The sequence below is a fragment of the Juglans microcarpa x Juglans regia genome, chromosome 4D, assembly GCF_004785595.1.
Source record: "Juglans microcarpa x Juglans regia isolate MS1-56 chromosome 4D, Jm3101_v1.0, whole genome shotgun sequence".
Classification (NCBI taxonomy): Eukaryota; Viridiplantae; Streptophyta; class Magnoliopsida; order Fagales; family Juglandaceae; genus Juglans; species Juglans microcarpa x Juglans regia.
Window position 1 is genome coordinate 25286950 of NC_054600.1, and position 22654 is coordinate 25309603.

At 36.5% G+C, this 22654-nt stretch overlaps 1 protein-coding gene and 2 pseudogenes across 1 annotated transcript; 1 reads left to right on the top strand and 2 right to left on the bottom strand.

Moving 5' to 3' along the window:
* Positions 1–2075, top strand: LOC121259744 (annotated as a pseudogene).
* A 1808-nt stretch (positions 2076–3883) lies between these two features.
* LOC121259743 (pectin acetylesterase 12-like) lies at positions 3884–8762 on the bottom strand. Its single transcript, XM_041161468.1, is given in 13 exon segments — positions 3884–4191; positions 4832–4977; positions 5103–5208; positions 5691–5768; positions 5880–5933; positions 6264–6324; positions 6423–6522; positions 6525–6546; positions 6627–6713; positions 7006–7079; positions 7206–7335; positions 7555–7637; positions 8270–8762. Coding segments are annotated over 13 exon segments (1290 nt in total). The 5' UTR covers positions 8511–8762; the 3' UTR covers positions 3884–4083.
* Positions 8763–15925: 7163 nt separating this feature from the next.
* On the bottom strand, positions 15926–22508 carry LOC121260240 (annotated as a pseudogene).
* Positions 22509–22654: the final 146 nt, after the last annotated feature.

Here is a 22654-nt window from a genome sequence, read left to right on the forward strand (position 1 = left end):
CAGGAGAACTGGTGCTACGGTATAAATAGGGTCGTTAGCTGCAGCTGTCGACTCTACTTCCATTTTTATCCTTTTATTATCATCATGATACATCAAGGCAGATACGAATGATTCACAAAATCCCAAACGCCACTCTCTCTCTTTCCACATTTATTATTCGCTCTCTCTCTCTCTCTACTCAGTTTTGCTTTGATTCACTCGTAAACGCTTTACCTTCTTCACTTGTTTTCTTTCCAATATCTATTTTTCTGACTCGTGCTTGGTCTGGTGCTAGCACCAATAATTGATCAGACTTTAATTGTTTGGTACCAAGTTGGTATCTGCGTGGAGGAGACTGTTTGAGATGGCTTCAGATGAGACTATGACCATCCACTCTTCAACACAGGAAGATGACTACGATGATGATATCTATGATAGGTATGATCATGATCAACAACCCCATCCCCTGATCAACTTGTCTAGGCTTTCCGTCTGTACGAGCAGTTCTAATTTGTACGAGAATGATCATGAAGATGATGACGATGATGATGATGTTGGCCATGGGAACTACTATCAAGCTGCAGAAGGAGACAATGGCATGAGGATGTTCATGTCACGCTTGTCCATTGAAAGCTTTGATGCAGACGAGGAATACTCCGATGAAAAAGAAGGCAAAGAACTAACGGGGTTGTCATCTGACTCCGATAGCGAACAGGGTTGTTATTCACTCCCGGCGACACCGCCTCGTAGGAACCGGGGTCATGGGCTGCTGAATCAGAATCATCAACAGCTGATAGGGGTCAAAGAGTATGCGAGCGAGAATGAAGCTCAAAAGGGTCTTCTAGCAAGAAAGAAGACGAGGAACAATGTGAGGAGAAGGAAAATCATCAGGGAGAGACGTCTGTTGGAAAAAGCTGGTTGGGAAAACTTTGACTGCAACAAGATGAGCAAGAACAACATGATGATGGACATGGGCGGGATGGATGCCGCGGGGGTAAATAATTCCAATTGCCAAAGCGTCAGTGGGGAAAGCGACCAGGGCGGTGCCGGTGGAGGTTCTGGCGGCTGTAGTGGCGCAGGGGTGATGGTGATAACCAGGCCAAAGGGAGGCAGGAGGTCTCTGTGCATGGACTTGGAGGAAGTGAAGGCTTGCAGAGATCTTGGGTTTGAGTTGGAACACGAGCGCATGCTGGAGATGCCCTCTGGCCTCTCTATTTCCGGTTCACCGCTTGACACCAGTAGTGGCGGCAATTCCCCATTGCCAACTGGCGCATCTCCAGCCCAGGTTAGTGCTCATTGCCACTCTCACATACGTGAACGCAAACACACAAAACAGGAGAACAATTATAATATGAAAAGACATGCTAGCTAGGCAATATGTTCGATTCGTACGTCTTGTGCACGCTTACATGCAATGCCTTCTTCTATCCATGTAACATTTCATTAGGTATGGATTTTCAACTGAAATTAGGATAATTATGTTACATTCCTCCATAATCTAATCCCATACAAATTTACCGAAAAATTTGATGATGGTGTTCATTGGTATAGCTAGCATGCGTGCGGTGGTGTGTGCATTTGAACCATTAATTCTTGATTGGCTTGAGTGAAAAGAAAAATATCATAGATTGCATATATCACGACTAATCGAGTGCTGAACGTACTGTGACTTAGGTGATGATCCACGAGACGTCAAGGCTCGGCTCAAGGTGTGGGCACTGGCTGTGGCGCTCGCATCAACATCTCGACAGGGAAGCTGACTACTTTTCTAACTTATATATATCCACCTTTTTTTTTTCTATTTTTTTATTTTTATTTTTTCGTGCCTGTGTTTTAGTGGGACGAAGAATGTTGTTTCTTCATCTCTCTTTCGATATTGAAAGAGTGGTCCTTTTTTGCAGCGTTTCTTCAATTTTTTTCCTGGGATTGTTGGTATTTCATGAGGTGCAGTTTTCTATTTGGTTGCGCACTGCATGCTTTTCAATTCATATGTAAATTCTCCTCACTGTATATATAGCACTATAGCCAGATTGAGGATGGAACAGTACTGATGATAGACTATAAACACAGTTGAATACTAGTTTGATTTTCTGAAATTGTTTAGCTTTAGCATCTTGATTGACTCGATTACTCACTGCTTTGCTTGGGATCGCGTTAGAGTATAATTTCAACAGTTAAATTTAACTCTGTCCATCAGCCTAAGATTTTAAGACAGGTAGTGCTTTAAATGTACACAACGCAAACTCTTACTCTAGACAATAAAATTGTGAGTCAAGATGTATTGGCAAAGAAAAAGCGCATCAGCTAGCAAGTAACCAAAAGTAGATGTGATATAAAAAGGTGATGGATTAGACACAACTGCACAGAGGAAAATACCGTAAGTGATGCTATGTTTAATCTCAGTTTGAGTGCACTTTTATCGCATCATTCAATTCTCGAAACCCCAAAGGCGATTTGTGAACAGGCACCAAGGTGGTGCCATAGTAGTTTTTATTTCATTCATTGGAGTGCATGCGAACGCCTAGCTGGGTACCGCTCAATTCAACACCAATGGTACACTTAAAAAGAGGAAACGGAGGGTGCAAATCTAGTTAGGCCTTGTGCCCTGCTAGTACTGAGTTAAAAAAATGAATGGATTTACGCACCTTATGATATATAGCTCATGCAAAAACCACCCCAAAAGTACAAAAGGTTGCCACTAACACTCATTATAGGCATTTAAATAACTTGCTTAACCCAACATCCAACCTTTGGGATTCGAGGAATCACTTTCCCTACATCCACATCCATTACTACCTACATTAAATATCACAATTTCATATAAAAACGTAAAGAGAGAAATGTGGCTTGATTTGAAGATTTTGTGATGGTGTCAATGAAATCCATGCTCTCTCTACATGGGGATAGTATCAATGATATTCGACTCCCACGGTGCTAATTGGAACCCCATGCAGGGTACTGAATCAGGAACATGTTATGGGCATCAAGAATGCTCTTAACAGATATAGGTGGGTAGAAGTCATCCTTGTGGATTGGGAATATGTCATGGTGGCTATAGCATCACTGCAGAAGAAGGCACTAATCTTAGTTTCTAACACCAAAACTGGGAGGAGAATTGAAAGGGTGTATCTAAGATATTGAAAGCCAAGAAACTACGAAGACCATGAGCTTGTGATCTGTGTCTAATAACAAAGAAACTTCCTTTAGACGGACCGCACACTACGAATGACAACAACTTCGGTACTTTCTAGACTAAAGAAGGGTGGGTAACAGGAAAACTCAATCACCTAGAAGATTGGTGCTTCAGAAATGGTAGGATACTAGGATGGGTAATTTTCTTTAGCATCATCAAATGCAGATCAATTCAATGGGAGAAACATGATACCACTTTGGTTTTCCTCAAGCCTTAAATTCTGACGTCCAATGTTTCTTCTCAAAATAACGGTTCAAAATTTTCATTTGCTGTCATTTAAAATCCGGCCAGTTACAAATTACTTAGAACACCTTTGCTTCAGAACTACTTTGTTTTTTAGGTTCATGGCAGTTAGAAAGCCCCCCAGTATGGAAACCTAGTTATCAGAAGTTGAAATCTCCTAATGGCACGTTCCATCATACGTTTGACAGCTAATTGGTTGTTCTGGCTTTGCATCTCTTAATTTAGGCACACCCGCACTAGGTAATGCCTAGCCTAGGAGTTGGTGGGAGATTGGTCCTGTACAGTTTGGGAACTAAAGATTAACAATCGTGTAAATTCAAAGATTTTGAGGTCCTGTAAACTATTTGGAACGAAATAATTCAATTGTCTCCAGTATAAGATTGTGAGGAGTGCTGAACTATGCTATGTTTGGGTCTGTGAGTTGCATCATTTCTGGACATTTGAGCCTGGGGAACCTTCAACTTCTGCTGAGACAACAGAACCTCATTCATAAATATATGCAAAAGAGATGATGAGCAAGAATGTGCTAGCTCTTATAGTTACACTCCTTGGCAAGCATGAATTTATCATTTCAAATTTCAATGAAATGAATTTTACAATTTCACAATTGAGAAATAGGATGCAGGGAAAATTAAGAAGACGTGAGCAGAAATTGAATAATCTCGCACTCACTTGAAAACTAGATTGTGGCATGTGTTGTCACAGGGGTATGCACAGTCAATAGCTTTCACACCCACTCGATCAAAATACCAGTCTCCAACAGACTCTGCAATCCCCTGCATAAAGAAATAATGTAATTATAACATACAGATCACACTAATAAAGCTTTTTCTTTTCTCAAGTACCAAAAACATAACTATATGTGTGCATGTGTGGAAAAGGAAAGCATATGTATGCATCAAGAGTGTTGTAAACATATTAATCAATCGAGTAGAGTCCACCCTAAATTTCAGAACTAAAATGTCCGGTTACAATATATAGCAAATATTGCAGTCTGTCTCTATTCTCAACCCCACCCCCTCTCCTTTTCTTTTTCTCTTTTTTTTGGGGGGGGGGGTTGTTCCGGTTTTGCTCTCTTGCTTTTTTATAGTTGTTTTTCCAACTGATTTCATATTGGTGCAGCAACAATGGTTCCAAGCTTTGCAATACCTAGTTGTGGATGTTCTTAAACATCCTACTTCTCTCCTGTAGCTTGTTCAGATCTCATTTACACATCACATGATACAAAAGTATGCTTACCAACCCTCAATTCTAAACCTACGGCCTCTTTCTACATGACCAGAAAATAAAGGACGTAAAATTCCATATATATGATTTTTGTCATATCATCGTGACAGTACAGTGACAGATTGCTATGGATATCAATATAGTGCAAACTTATTTGCATTTTTTTTTTTTTTTTACAAGTAAGCATACCTTGTTTGCAATTAGGGGAGAGTTGTCAGCGAACCATGTGTCCTGCCTCTCAGACTGGCAATGAGCAAAACAGGAATTTATGAATAATCCATTTTGACGGGACCTTGAGAAACCTCTAACGGCATTGAGCATTTGATTTCTAAAGCCTGCTTTATAGAACCAAAAAAGAGAGAAAAAAAAAAAAGCTTAATATGCCAAAATAAATATCTACATCCACGATTGATGCAATAAAGGAAACAAAACCAAAACAAAGTTATAAATTAAAGATTACCTTGGAGAAAATAGATCTGTGATGAACTACAAAGTGCATGGTTTAATTTGCAGTTATTCCAATAGCCACGAGGATCAGCTGAACGTGGAGCTAAGCTCTCTTGGAGCTGTTCAAAACAAATAATATGAGATCTAATCATAGTAATTGCAGGTTATATTGGTTAGCAGAAACCATTTTACGTAAGAGTATGATGATAGCACAATGATTGGATTGCTTGCCTCAGAGGTATTATTTTAAGCTTATCGGAAATCTACTGACTCTACCAAACTATAAGAAAAATACTCTGCTTTAGCAGTGCATTCACGCTAAGAGCCGGTACAGGGGACAGCTCAAAAGATGAATTTTCTAATACAAAGTAGCATTTGAAACTTGTGGGCAGTTCAGGAGGCATGGATAACTCATTCTCAATCCTCACCACTGATGTGGGAAGCATAGATAACTCTATCAATCATCACCACTGACATATTAAATGGATATAACTATAAATTGTTGGAAAGCAAAATAGAGCATAGAATTAAGCTCCCCCCCTCCCCCCCAACAACCAAAAAGAGAGAGAGAGAGAGAGAGAGAGAAGAAAAAAAGGGTTACCTGCCATGCATCATAGGCTGCATTTAGAATAAATAATGGCGTTTTAACATTCGCAATCAAGTTCTGAGGAAAGAAGCACTAAGAGAGAGAGGGAGAGAGAGAATTCAAATATGTCAGATTCTTGGATTTTTTTCTCTCAATAAAATTCACTCATGAAATTTCATTACAATCAAGAGAAGAGAGAATCACCGATATTGGATCCAGGTGGTTGGTACAAGTATTCGGCAGATTCGTTTGCACTCCCTAAAAATTCATACAGATATCCATAAATAAAAGGTCAGACATACAAGGCAAGTGAAAATTTATTCAGAACCCATAAGATTTATATTGCTTCAATCAAAGGAAAAAAAATCAAGAAGATGATTATTTGTGATTATAATACAATACTTCGGCAACTGAGTTTTACTATGTAAAAGGTAAATGCCACAGATATAGCTTGAAAATTTCAGAAAAGAGCACTCAAGAAGTTAAATTCAAGTTTACAATCAAACCTTTTAAAAATCACATGAAAAAAATTGTCTTAAGACTCTGAACTGTGTTTGACAACAATGGAAATGAAAAAATGATCATTACCTGTAAGTTAACCACACCTCCATACATATTCCTTAAAGTTCGCCCACCAGATACATCAACTCTATATGGTCAAATGAAATCATCAGTATACATTTTCCTATCAACAACTTGCATGCTAATAGAAGTTGTAAAAGATTTCCAAGTATTATAGCTGATTACGCATCGAGGAACAATCCAGCATCACTTAGACATTTCACTTTGGTAGTTCGTGGAAACAAGTCCCGAAACTCATCACAGTGTAGTATGGATGCTAGGCCCCAGCAGAGCATCCAGAAAGAAGAGCCTGAAGAGATATTTGGACAAAAAATAACCATTAAGATCAAATCTGAGTAAAAATAAAGAATTCAATGTTAAACAGTAAACCTGGTTAGCATTCTGCATTCCCTTGGACATTAAGTCTTCCATAGCAGCTAACCAAATCCGCTGTCCTCGAAAATTGAGTTGTGCAGCCTAAAAATTGATAGTGGCACAGGTAGAAAGACCTTGTCAAACAATGTTGTATGATAATTGACATTGGAATGAAACTACACCTATTTTGGGGGTTATTATTTTGTAAATGACTGCACCTCACCTCGTGTAAATTAAGTGATAAAAAGAAACAAAATTTACTCTGAAGGTCCAACTTCCAAGATATTCATGAAACTGATGCCATGTATATATAAACGCCGTAGGACAAAAAAAAAAAAAAAGGGTATCTAATGTTTCAGGAAAAAGTGTGAGGGCAGATTTTGTTCCAACCAACCTCATCCCGACTATCCCCATTGAAAGATGCCCCATCACAGTAACGTAGCTTGACCCTGTTCCAGTTGAAAAAATCTGCAAGCATAAGAAGCCCTCTGTAGGTAAATGCTCAGGAAAACAGAAAACGAGAACAGAGGGGAATAAATGAACCAAAGAAAATTGTTTGTGTTGAGAGAAAGTATCAAGGCTTGGAAAATAAACCGGGATTTTCTTCTGCTTTATTGCTCAATATTCCCGTGAATGGTATCAGTTTTTCCATAAATTTTGATGACCCGCGGCGAGTAGTTTTGCGGTAAACACAGCTTCTTATTGTATTACACCATCCCCCTCCCTACATCAAGATATAATGACGTAAAGCCAGAAGCATTGGCCAAAACAAAGCATTCAAGGAGTAGAGGGCAAGACTACTTTTAGTAGCCACTTGAAACTACACAGAACCGATGACAAACAAGCAAACAAACACAGCCTTTAAAAATCAAACATGGATAGTATTCGATCCACCGTTCTTCAGAATATGAGAATTCCAACAGTTAAAAAGGGTGCCACAGACCTCTAATTGAATGAGCCAACTGTTTGCACCAGATCCGCGACCCCGATGCAGATGGTAACCTGGCAGCGTCCCATCCAAGCAAACTGTTGCAATAGAAAACAGCAAACAGAGAACTTATTTCCCACACAAGATTAAGAAGTTAATTAAATTTAGCAGCTAATCGGCACGTCAAACAATCGTGAAAAACTTGAAACATGTAATTTCCTTCTTAACCAATGAACAGCTGGAATAGAAGGAAGACCCCAGTTCGGTTTTACTACATGAGATTTGATGCAGCATGTTGATGAGTGCAGCCACAAGTAGCGTGAAAACATTAAGCAGGACGGTGGAAAATTTTAGCATCAAAGCAACAATGACATTGAGACAGTGAATTAACAAGTTGATTGGATGATGATCCGAACCAACTTCAGTGCTGATAGCAATTAAAACTAATAAAACAATTAGAGCTGCAATGGCTCGCAAGAAAAGGAAATTGCTGTCCACAATCCCAAACAAAAATGTAAAACACGAAAAGTTATAAAAACAAAAAAAACAAAAAGAAGAAAGATTTTAGCTAGAAAGCAAGGGGTATGAACGATGACAAGAATGACATGCACTTAATATAATGAATATAAATTGCTTCCGAGTGAAGCCAATGTGCAAGACACGCAATACAAAAGTGTACATAAACAACTCGGCGCACGCACAGAAGAGAGAGAGAGAGAGAGAGAGAGACCGGCTCCTTTAGAAGCAGCTCCATAAATAAGAGTCAAGGGGACCATGAGGGGTTTGGACAAGGAAGGTGATGAAGCTGCGGCATCATTCTCCAAGAAAGAAAGCAGACCCTCCTTCTGTGTCTCTATTTCCAACTCTGTGACATTGAAATCCTCAAAAGAACCACGTTCAGATCCGCTCAACACGAACCCAACAAAGCAAAAGGCATACCCCAGCACCGTCAGAATCTGAATCACCCTCATTCTTCTTCTCCTCTTCCTCTTCCTACGTTTGTTGTAATTATCCAACCCCCGTCCTCACTCCGTCATTCTTTACCACATGTTTACTATGTAAAGTAGAGCATAAACAAATGTTTGCGAAATGCAACACAGGCAGGCCTTTTTTGTCTTTGGAAATTTCACTCCCGCAATGAAATGCTAGCTGTTGGGAATAAATTAATTTGATGGTGTAAGTATTCGTAGTGAAACATAATCAAAAGGGTCCCTAAAAAACAAAAGGATGAGAGAGAGTGACAGTCTGTTTGCTCAATGAAACAAAAATAAATAAAGGAAAGGAAGACCTTTGCCTGTCCCTCTCTCTCTCTCTCTCTCTCTCTCCACTCTGTGATCTATCAATGGACTGTACGTAGAGCTGTAAAGCCACGTCTCAATCAATGCAGTTCTTACGTTTTTTTTTTAGTATGTTTGCTTTTGGGTTTTGAATTTATTATTGTTTTCTGTAACCATCCGGCAGTATCCTCTTGCATCCACCATTGTTATTTGTCGCTGTCGTGCTCAAAAGAATGGCTGCCGACACAGTAACATGGACTCTCGTCAATAATTCGGCTAGCACTAGTATTGGAGTGTTGCATTTGGATTCCGTTTAAATTAATAAGTGATTTCAATTATTTTTTTTAAATTTTTACATAAAATATAATAAATAATTTAATTTTTTAAAATTTTTAAATAATAATAATAATATTAAAAAATAATATTTTATTCAATTTTTAATTTTCAGCTCAACTCTCAATCCAAACAGTGTCAATCTTTTTTTTCTTTTTTTTTCTCTAATATCACTTGAATTTTCTCAATATGGCAATAGGCATCCCACATGGAAGATGGCTTTTATCTACTGTGTTAGCTATTTTTGAGCGTAACTGAAGCTATTGGCAATTAATTAAAAGTTCTTATTTTCTCTCTCCACATCCATGTGCGTGCTTCTGTTGTTTGTTGTGATATTGAAGTTTTTTGCTTCCATTTTACAGTTATTTTGCAAGAAGAATATTTGCTATAGCTTATAAAGTAGGGAACTTTTTTTTATGCAAAAACAACATCTTTTACAAAAGTGGAGAAGCTTTTTACAACAAAAACTATGACTCTTGTACTTGTATTTAAATATTAAAAATATTTCATCTCATTGTTATAATTTTTTTAAAATTTTTATAAAAAATATAATAAATAATTTAATTTTTTTAAATTCTAAAATAATAATAATATTAAAAAAAATTAACAATATTTTTTTTAACTTTTAACTTTTATCTTATCTCAACTTTTTATCTAAACGGTAGACTTTTGTAGATGGAGAAAATCTTTATCAACGACACAAGGTTGACATGTTACGTCATAAAAGGAAATTTAAACAGAAGATCGCTACTTGCCAGAGAAAAAAAAAAAAAAAAAAAAAAAGGGAAATTTAAACCGACACTTACAAAGTGGTAAAATTTTATAGCTCCAAAATTTGTCTAGAAAAAAATAGATAAAATGAGAGGTGTGACTATTAGATGGAATTTTAGACTAACGCTATCATAGAATTTTAGATATTAATATGAGATTTGAAAAAAATGATAATCATTGAAAATAGTAAAAAAAAATAGTTATAATTAATACTAACTGAATAACAGTTATATTATTAAATATAAAACATCGACAAAATTTTCATTATAAATTAAGATAATGAAATAAAATAATAATAATAATATTAGAGAAATTTTGAGGAATGAAATAGTCAAGCTGATGCTGGTGTGCTCTCAATTCAGCCATTTCCTTTTCCGAGCCGTTAATTATAGGCGTCCAAAGTATTCCATATTGTATTGATTGACGATTGTGTTAGTGTCCACCTCCACCCACCTTTTCCTTTCCTTCCTATCTACCAAAGTTTTGAATACCGTACCGGAAGTCGTACCGGTCAAGGCACTGGAACGAAATATTTCGGTACCGGTACCGTTTCGTGTACCGTTTCGGGATAATATTTCGGTCCCGATACCGTTTCGGTACCGGTACCGGTACCGGTACCGTTTTGTATACCGTTTCGGAATAATTTATATTTGAATAAATTATATATATACAAGCATTAACTGTATTCTAAAATAACAACAGAATAAGTCATAAACTCAATACTTCTCAATACAAGTCTTAAGTTTTAAGTTACAACTAACATAAAGTTATAAACATCAACATTATCATGATAAAGTCATTAACGTCACCACGTCATCAAAGATACCCATCCTCATCAAAAAGACAATAAGGATCAAGATTCGACATGTTAATCAAAATATTTTCATCAACGTCATCACTGTCATCAACATCAATACCAACATTATCATTGTCTTCCTCATTTAGTGAGGCTAATGGCTCCTCAATATTTGCCCAATCCAAATCTTCTCCATCAAGAAGCTCAGATTCTTCACCCACCCATTCTTCCATCAAATCAATGTTTTCAAGATTGATTGGATTTAAAGCATCTCTTCCCTTTTTTATGCTCCTGTAAAAATAAAATCAAACATAAGTGAAAATATTATATATTTTTCAAGAGTGAAAACATTAGTATTAAAAAAATTTACCTCTCCCTCAGCTTCAAGTTATAACGAACAAATACTAAGTCATTCAAACGTTTATGCACTAATCTATTTCTCTTCTTTGAATGAATAAAATCAAATGTGCTCCAGTTTCTCTCACATCCAGTTGCACTACAACATTGACTTAGCACTCGAACAGCAAACCTTTGAAGCGTTGGAACCTCGCAACCAAATTGGGACCACCATGCAACTATAACAATAATGCAATTATAAATTATTAATCAGTAAAAATAAAATAAGATAAAATTTAAAGTACAAAGTCACATTATTTAACAAATGATATTGATAAATGATAATACCTGGATTAATCTTATCACGCTGGCGGATTGCTAAAGAATGTCCAAACTCACCTATTGCATTCTTATACAAGTCAAGTTCTGCAATGATCTTATCTTGATTATCGGGATCAAGTTCCATCTTCATAACACAACTGTTGAAGCCTCTTACAACATCATTTTTATTTTTAAAATTGGGGCTATAGTAAATTCCAGGATTAAGAAAACAACCCGCCGCATGTAATGGACTGTGAAGCTGCCTATCCCATCTTGAATCAATGATCCTGGTGAATGGACTGAATAAACCAACTTTATTATTGCATCTTGCTTTTATGTTCTCTTTGGCTCTTTCCATTGCATCATACAAGTATCCCATTGCAGGTTTCTCATCCCCGTCAACAAGTCGTAGAACACGAACCAAAGGCTCACTAACTCTGACAATAAATTGACATTGAGCCCAAAACTCTTTATCTTCTAAAACGATCTCAGCTATCTCCTTCCCTATGTTACTCTTAGAATGACTTGATGCAATCCATTTATCACAAGTAAACATTTGTCTGAGTTCTTTCTTAAACAATAGCAAACATTGGATACTTAAAAAATTTGTCGCAAATCTTGTAATTGCAGGACGACACAAATCATGACCTTTGGTAAAGTCTTTTCTCATCAATGCCAAAACCCAACCATGGTTATAGATAAACTTTGTTATCTTTTTTGCCTTTTTGATAGCATCATCAATAAGGGGAAAACATCTTGAATCAGAAAAATTCTCCAACATTAAATCTATGCAATGAGCTGCACATGGGGACCAGTAGAAAGAGCCATACTTCTGTTGTAACTTTTTTCCTGCAGCTTTATAACTTGCATCATTGTCCGTTATGAACTGCACAAGATTCTCAACTCCAATTTCTTGAACAACCTCATCAAAGATATTAAACAATGTTTCAGCATCTTTTCGAAGGCCAGATGTATCAACAGACTTCAAAAACATTGTACCTTTCGGACAATAAACTAGAAAGTTGATTATTGATTGTTGCTTCTGGTTTGTCCAACCATCTGCCATTAGTGAACAACCGGTCTCATTCCAAACCTTCTTAATTTGTTGCAAATAATCTTGAACCTCATCTACAGCCATCTTTAACAAATTTCCTCTCAACTCATATAAAGATGGGCCTTTGAATCCTGACCCGATGGCAGTCATGGCATCGATAGCTGGTTGATAAAACTTGGATTGAGCTGCATTGAAAGGCAGATTAGTATCATACCACCAACGTGCTACAGCCATCTTTGCTTTTACAATCATCTCATTTGAAGACATAGAACTCTTAATTGAAGGTTGGGCCCCAGGAGTTGTTCTTGGAGCAAAAAATCTACTCAATCCACCCACTGACTTTCCAGTTCCAGATTCTTTCGACTTCCCCTTACCTTTTGAAAGCTGAGACTGTCCCTCTATACTATTACCATCATCAATATCATCAGATGTTAAATCTATATCGCCTCCAATCTCTGAACTTATTTTTCTTTTCTTCTCTTTACTTTTTTTCATTTCATTAAGCAACTCATTCATTTGCCATTTTACATCTTCAGTGACCTTTTTACATGCTTCTACATCGCCTGGAATCCCAGCTAGATGATACTTCAACCGAGTGATTCCGCCACCTCTAATTACTTTATTACAGTATAAACATTCGGTATTATTTCTTGCCCCTGGCACTGCACGTGCATGGGCCCAAGCTGCATCTTCTGATCTTACAGGAGCAAGTGCTGGAGTTGAACTTGAAGTCATACTACCGGTTGATTGACAACTAGACATTTATAACTATTAAAGTATAAAACATTAACACTTATAAGTAAGCCATTAAGAAGAAACTCAATCAAATCTAAACTATAAACAAACATCTATAAAATATATAAACAAACATATATAAAAATATAATCTATCAAAATATAATCTATAAAAATATAAACAAACATCTATCAAACATCTATAAAAATATAATCTAAAACATTTATAAAAATACAAACAAACACTATAACAATATAATCTAAAACATCTACAAAAATATAATCTATAAAAATATAAATAAACATCTATAAAAACATAATCTATAAAAATATAAATAAACATCTATAAAACATCTATAAAAATATAATCTAAAACATCTATAAAAACAAATACTATAACAATATAATCTAAAACATCTACAAAAATATAATCTATAAAAATATAAACAAACATCTACAAAAACATAATCTATAAAAATATAAACAAACATCTGTAAAAATATAATATAAAACATCTATAAAAATAAACACTATAACAATATAATCTAAAACATCTACAAACATATAATCTAAAACATCTATAAAAATACAATTATGATTTATTTATAAAAAAAGTAACAAAAAAAAAATCAAACTAAGTAAAAAACAAAAAAAATAGTAAAATACCGAGATGAGGGGGTGGTCGGCGACGTGCGGTGGGACCAGACGGAGGGCGGTGGACGCTGGCAGCTGGCTGGCCGTCTGCGGTCTGGGACTCGGCTGCTGGGCTGGCGCTGCCGCGCTGCGCTGCGCTGTTTGGCTATGGGACTCGGCTGCCGTGAAGGAAGAAGTAAGTCTGAACGTGAAAGAAGAGAAGAGAAATGTAGGTTTTAATTTTGAGGTGAAATTCCAACTTTGCCCCTAACTATTTGACATAATTTCGAAAATGCCATCAGCCTTAAACTCGACTGACCCGGCCGAAATATGTACCGGCCGAAATTTATGTTTCGGCCGAAACATAAAATACCGGCCGGTACAGGCCGGTACCGGCCGATACACCCGGTTTTTAAACCGGTACGGAATACCATATTTTCGGTACCGGCCAACTGACCGGTACGGTATGTACCGGCCGTACCGGCCGGTACGGAACGGTATCAAAAACACTGCTATCTACTCCTACTCATTGCTGGAATCTGGAAAAATAAAAGAAAAAGAAAAAGAAAAACATCATCGTTTCAACTTAATTTGTTCTTTCTTGCACTTCCATATGCTATATCGATTCCATTCACCACCAACTTCCGTTACTTTCTTAATAAAAATGTATACAAGACAAATTTAAACTGCCATTTAGAATCATTTGAATATATATATATATATATATATATATATATATATATGTGTGTGTGTGTATATATTGCTGAGTATTTCAATTAAAATTTGTAATTTATTAGAATTTAAAAACCATCAGATTAGTTGTCAGTCTTTCGTAATAAATCATTATTTTAAAAAAAGATAAATTGCTTGAAATATATATATATATATATATATATATATATATATTAAAGTCTAGAGTTAATAACTCACTCTATTATACCTTTCAAACTTGGGACTTACCTTAGAAGAGAGTCGAGACAACATCAAGTCAATTATCAACTAAAAATTGACAAGCGTCACTCAACACCACAAAAATGAACACAATCATTTTGTTGATAAACAACCAATCATTTTCAAAACTATCTTTAAAAATCATATTTTAAATGAAGGCCATTTTTATAAAATGATGATACCTTTTAGGGTCTGTTTGGATAATGTGATGAGATGAAATAGTTTGTAAATAGTAGTGAGATTATTAGTTAAAATTAGATGAGATGAGATGTCTCTGTATCCAAAATAGTGAGATTATTTTACATATTTCATTTCAAACATAATTGTGATTCTTGTGAAAAAAAATTGTGAAAATAGTTGTTTCTTGTGTACTAAATAAACAGTGTTTTGTTAAGTTAAATTTAAACCCAAGTTGGGAGATTGATGTTAGGCAACACAAAGTATTTTGAAAATTAAAATTGGAAAACATCTTTACACCAAAATAAACTTGAAACTATTTTTCATCAAAGCATAATTTATCTCTTTTTCTATAACAGATAAAAGCCAAAACAATTTCATTAGGAAAAATGCTTAGAAAATCTTTCTTTCAAACTTATTTCAATGAACTCTATAAGTACTGTCTAAAACCCCAATAAAAAAATTAAAAAAAAAAATGTTATTTGTAATGGATCTAATGCTTCCCCCAAAAACCCATAAAAATCTCTCTAATGATTTTCTCAAAAAGTTGTAGTTTTTTAAATCTTGCTTCCATAGGTCCCAGACAAGACTCTAAAGTCTAAACGAGCAACCCGTGAAACAAGCAGAGCTTCTTGAGGACCTGAATGAATTACAGATCGCTTTTGAAGAAAAAGAATATGAAGAAAGAAATATTCCTTGTGAAAAGAAACAAATGAATCCGCATGAAATGCTTTCATAATGAGCCGTATATTTTTATGATATGCGGGTGGATCCCTCATCTGTGCGTTCCCATTGGCAAAATAGACTAAATACGAATGGTCACTTTTAGACTGCATAAGCCTGGACAATGAATCCACATGGTGTGCCTCTCTCTCTCTCTCTCTCTCTACATTTTTGAACAACAAAAAAAATGTTCTATGATTGCTGAGATGCATAATTGCATACAAGAATTATTATACAGATGTAAGATAATTCAATTTGAAAGAATTAAGAATATATAAGCCTAGGAAGAACTTGAGCCACTTGAAAAGATCTCACCTATCTCCTTCACCAAATTGATGATGCTCATAAACTTGAACTATCAATTGTCTGCAATCTGCATGGTACAACAGCCCCAAGCTTAAAACAAGCCCAAAAAAGCGCCCAAAAGTTTCCGATGAAGACTGTAGACTTCATCACGTGGGGGCGTCAGCCTGTGCCTCAGCATTGTCGCCCCCAGGTTTGAGACACTTTGGGTAATATTGGTGGAGTGAAAGTCGTACCCACTTGGCTTCGAAAAAGGCAATTCCGCAAGAAAACCAGCTTGAACATGGGCATCCAACATTATTTCTTAGACTCCTTTCCTGTGAGGAACCCGAGTCTTGTTGACATCTCAATGACTGCATCTCTATCACCATTTGCACATGCAGTCACCTGATCAAACATACATAAAAGCATTCAGGAACATGGATCTCGGTCTAAAATAGGTATATTGCTGTGATTCACAGTTAAAATACAAAATCAGCCTCATTAATCCAAGTATCTAGCATAAACTTCATGGATTCTATTATAGTCAATCAAGAACTGAAGTTATCTATCATACACTGTCAACTTGATTCACCCTACTCTGAATTAATGTCAAAATCCACAGAGCCAAGTTCAGGCACTAGAGGAGTTTTGCAATTGCCATGACTGCAGGCCAAATATAATTATAGCGTGTGAACCTATCTTATTAATTTTCACTTTAAACTCATACAACCAACCTAGAATATTCACAGTTTCTTTGGGCTCTAGAAAAGGGCACTGTCATGGAGGTAGAGAAACACAGATTATTATAGAGAACTATATACATGTCCAGCCCATTAGATATTGTCATTACATATAAGTCATGTCCAAGCTACTTGTGAGAATTCTGCTTTGTAAGTATATAATAAAACACTATATTATTGCTACTTGGAAGTGTTCCAGAAAATAGGGCAGGTGAGTCACCTCGGCACCTCATATGAACACATGCAACCAAAAAGAACAGTGACATCCTTGTCATTTTAAGGGAGAAAAGAGAATGATCAGTGCTCTATTAGCTTCAACAGATTTCTTTGCAGTGAAGCACGCGAGTATGCTTATTAATGTTTCCCTACTCCCTCTATTATGCCATATTTATAGATATATTGAGGAAAATGTTAAAAATGTGAACCACAAAATTTCAAAGGGGACAGAGAGAGAAACCAAAAAACCAAAACTTTTAACCTCAATAAGCTAAATGTAGAAAAAAAAACTCACCATTCTTAGGTAGTCATCAACAAAAATTTTAGGGTAATCCTGAGCGGCTCCAAAGTCAATAAGATTGATTACTTTTGTTGCCTCCTCGAACAAGAAATTACTCCAATTAGGATCAGTCTGCACTTGATCGAAGACAAAAATACACCATAGTTAGGGGGAAAATGAGCAGAAGTGTCAACAAACAATAGCAGAGAAATCATGAAGTAACAACCATACCAACCATACAAAACCATGCATGCCAAGTAAAACAGATGCTTTCACTCTTGCTATTACTAAGCGACTGAGTCAGAAACTATAAAAAATATAAATTGGACTAGATCACCGCTTGGGGCACTCCGCTAAACTGTAAGCTTCTAGTACGCACAATCCATTCTTGTTCTAAGCAGGTCTGATTTGACTAGGGCTCCAAACGCTTAGAATCCATATCACCCAAAATATAAAACATTTTCTCATTTTATTCGGGGTAGACACCCATTTATGAGAATTATCTAGCCACCAACATTTGGTTGAACTGGATTATCCCAACATTTTCAGACCCATTCAGGCATATAGTTTTGACTTCCCATTAGATGATGTCTTGACACTTTTTGTCAAGCAAAACCTCCTAAATACTTTCCTCCATGCCTCTGTGATATCTTTCCCACCTTCCCAACTAAATGGTTTTCTCAACCAAACATCTTGTCTAGCTTTGTTACTCCAAGAAGCACTGCCTACACCTCTAATTACAATGTTCCAGCATGTCAACCACCCACAATTATCAGTGGATTGAAAGAATCATAAGGGGCATTTCTATTCCAGAGCATTATCATCATCAGTCATACTAGTTACTTTACAGCAGCAAATTTGACAATCAAACATGCCGTGCATCACAAGTGGATTTTTCTCCTAGGCTTGTCCTAAAACTTAATTACAATATCTGATCCAAAAACTCCAAAAAATTTCAAGTTCAGATGACTGACTTTATAATGATGTGTGTATAAATTTTCTATTAAAACATGACTTTACTAAACAAGCGAGAAAAGCCCTTTCTAGCATATTGGTAAATCAACAAGCAAGGGACTGAGCTTCAGGAAGCCGCTCATATTAACCACTGTCGGTATGAACAGCCCCAGTCATTGACAACAAATGCCTGAGCCGCTCCTAGGGCAATAGAAAATGGACCATGTACAGGAAAAAGTTAAAGAAACTCAGACAGAATACAAGACAAAAAATAAGAACGACTACACATAAAACTAAAAAAACTTCATTATACACAAAGAAAAGAGTATACCTGCATGAAACGGAATACAAATAACTCCTTCAATGTGAGCTCCAGCAACTTTTTGCCAATATAATTACGAGTTTCCTGGTCTAGGAATGCCACTTTATTAATTGGAATTCCTGTAACAGGAGAAAATTGATCCTATGTATTCGAACACCAGTAATCATAGAACAGATTCTCTCTTGCTTAATTTTTCATCTCCATTAAATGATAAAATTATTAGTGCTGGCATCATATCAATATGAAATCTCCAAAAGAGAATATTATTTTAATTGCAGACAAGGAGAAACCAGGAAGAGAGTTGTTCATTATCTCTGTGAACCACAGCAGGAAATATTAATGGCATTTTTAAATCAAATATTGGCTCAACATGAGGGGCCTCCAAAAACACCAGCTGCCACAAATTTTATTGCGGCATTAAATTAAAGCAATCATATATTTTGATGCTTTTAATAATAAAAGCCAATCTGACTAAACGGCAATTGCAGTTGATGATCGCAACTACTTGAAACAAGAAGGTGACTTTTCTGGCAGTCATAAATTATGTTTTATGCATTTTAATAGATAAGCAGGTCTCTATGTGACTAATGCCCTTGTTTTTGTCTTAACTGTAAAGAATTGCCCTTGTACTTCTCTGTTTGGAAGCTTAAGGGCATTTAAAAAGCTTTGGTTCGGATTGCACATGCGTCGTAATTGAAGCAAATTATTGGCAGTAGTGCCATTACCAGAAACAAGTTCTGTAGTTAAGATTTTTTTCCCATAAAGATTGTCCACAACCAATGGAACATAAAACCCCTCGGTGCCAGAAAGAATATTACGGAAGCCCTTTTGATTTGCTGACTCCAATTCATAGTCACATTCTCGAGCTAATTCTTCTCTTGCCACCTATGAAAATTCCAAGAAGCAATTAAGCATGCATTTCAAACAGTTCAATACATATAACCCTACATCTTTCTTAGCTTCAGCCAGCATCCTCCATGAATTAATCTCCATACCTAATCATACAAAAGAGAACTAAGGTCTCGTTTGGTTGCACAAACTATCTCATATAATCATTACAACTTTCCCAAACTCCCACACAAAATACAATAAACAATTCAATTTTTTCAAATCTCAAAACAAAAACAATATTAAAAATTTATATTCTAACAATATTTTATGCAACTTTCAACTTTCATCTTATCTCATCTCATCTGTGTAACCAAACAAGGCCTAAGTGTCCAAATCATGTGGCAAAAGAGAGTGATATGAGCAAAGACTGAAACCTGTACTGACAACTGGTATAGAAGAGTGGCACGAGTTTGTTGGAGGATCAAAGAACCATAATTCACCACGAATTTCATTGGTGACTTTAAAGACAGAAGGAGGTTGGCATGAAAAGTTGAGATAACTGGGCTTTGTGAATAACAATAAGCTGCTGGGTATCTTGGAGATTGCATGCGGATAAATATGGTGTTGAAGACTGACCAATACTAGGACTAAAATAATCAATGCGGATAAATATCAATGTATGACGCATTTTTTAATGTACTTACCTTCATAGCTCTGTCGAGATAAAGTCCTGCTGGGACTAGGTTTGTATAATCTCAAAGAAGTCTCACATTCTCTATGTCACTTTCAATACTATCTGCAACACCAGGGTACTGAGCTTTCATTGCCACTTGCGTTCCATCCTTTGTGACAGCTCGGTAAACCCATAATTGTTCTAGAACTGTGAGGCTAACAGAGAAAACAAAATCTGAAAAATATCATATTTTCTGATACCCATCATCTACCATCTTTACTCTTATTTTTACTTTTTTTTAAAGATGATTGGATAACATTAAATATAGGATGAGCTTCAGATTCAGGGGGAGGGGTGGGGGTTTGGTGGGACTAGCATTCAGGGAACAGATTGTACCGAATAATGTAGCAATGTCTAATCACCTGACCTATGCTTGCAGCAGCTATTGGTTCATAATCAAAGCTAGTCAACTTCGATGTCCAGTCAGGACCCAATTCAGCATCTAAAACTTGATTAATCTGGCTCCTTGGTATCACATCTGCACCTTGAAGGACAATATCCAGAGCAGCCAATATCTACATTGAATCAAAATATGTGAAAAATATTGTAGCACGTATATATGTATATAGCATACATATAGCTTAATCCGTTCAAATGAGATTTCTTAATATTCTTTTTCTATTAGAAAAGCTTCTCAATGCTTGATGTGGTTGCCTGTGGGAAAGGAATGAGTGGTGTTTTGACGATAGAAAATGATTGTTGGTAGAATTCAGAGTGGTTTTCTTCCAAACTCCGTCTTTGGGCGAAAGTTCTTGTATTGAATGGGGATAACATGAATGTTTTTCTTTTAGCTTTTCTTAGCTCTCAGCTCCTAGTTCCTAACTTGTTTTTAGGTTTTTCAGCTTGTACACTTCCTATGTATTTGGCGTACGCCTATTTACTTGCTTTAATAAAATCTCTTAATTACTTAAAAAAAAAAAAAAAAAAAATTCTCAATATTCTATACTCTAAGCGTAGGTACAGTGTTAATAAAACAAAAGAGAAAATGAAAAGATCAGAATCGCCATTTTCATAGATTCCCCATAGCCTAGACTAAATTACAACTATAGACAAACAATGCCACGGAACCTGGCATTCATCTTACAAGATGACAGTTTGTGATCACTGTTTTCAGCAACTCTCTTTAGATTATATTATCATAGCACTGCAAATTTAAAAGCCATGCGACAGAATTTATTGCATTACAGTTTATGGAACATACAGAAAGCTTGAAAATGTATTGGATCTCGATGTTTTTGACACCAACCTCGGCTCAAAAATCCAGACACTATGTAATTGATTCTCATGAGTATGCGAGAAGTTGGAACAATTATCATTATAAAAATGAACCTCTTCATTTGACTATACCGAGCAATCAAATTAAATTGCACAAAGGAAAATAACTAGAATACCGGAGGAGGCACAAGCGATTCATCCTGTATACTCAACGTCTGGCCTATTTTGAGCGCTGCTCCACGCATTCTGCAAAGTGCAAGGGCCAGACGTTGTGCATTTTGTTCAGAGAGGAATGGAGAGACCGCAGATTGTTTGTCTTGTGATCGTGGCGAACCAAAGACAAGCCTCCTGGCAGAGTCCTAAACAGTTCCCCATGCACGTCCCGCTCCAAGGCCAGCAAACCTTAAAGAAAAGTCGGAGAATTTTGAGTCAGGAATTGATAAGCAAAATTTGACCTTGATATACAATACAACCATCATAGAATAGCAAGTCATATCATAAAGCACGAGGGAGGCTACAATAAAATTGGAACGAATAGATGCAGAAAAGAGCACTGACCCAAGCGCTCTGGAAAACGGGGTAGAAGGAACTCGCCTCTCCCTCGGCTTCCTCCTCTTCAATACCACTTGAGCATTGTCTTTCTCCTCCAAATCCTGGGGCTCACCTTCTTTGACCGATCCAAACGCCTCTCGAGTATCCAAATTCTCCGCCGCATAAGTAGAGGACGAAGAAGAAGCAGCTTCTGCTATATTAGTAAGAGTGTCATCGTCATCATTAGATGATGATGGGTGTTGTTGTCGTTGTTGAAAAGCTACAGACTCCTCCGAGGACGAGGAGGAATCGTTAGCAGTGGTAGTTGAGAAGTGAACAACGGAATCGGGGTTGGAGGAGCTAGAGTCCGAGAGGCGGCAGACGTTGCCCTTAGTGAGGACGGAGAGATCAGTGGCTGACACAATGGCTTTCTTGATTAGTTGTTGGAGATCCCCATTATTGGCGGCTTCCAACGCTTGGGAACTTATCATGAACTCCTTGGCGATTAACGATAGCCCATTCACGAGCCTTCCCAACTCCTTCAACGAACCCATAAAAGACGTTAACTATCTGACCAACTTCTTTTGCGTTTGCACTTGCTGCTGAATTTTCCCTTTCCAAAGTGAACAGAATCAACAGATACAGACATGGTCCATGGACGCCCAAGGAGGAGAAAGCAAAATCTGATAAACTTCATGAACAGGCCCACCCTGGGCTTTGCTCGAGTTTTTTTTATTTGAACAAAATGAAAAATCTGAAAATTCGATTCTATTTTGATTTAGACAAAATGAATCAGAGTCGGATTTCTTTTTTAATTTTTCAGTAGGAGTTGGAGGTATTATTGAACTGACTCTAAGTCCGATTTTGATTTTAAATCTAAGTCTAATATTGTATATATGTTA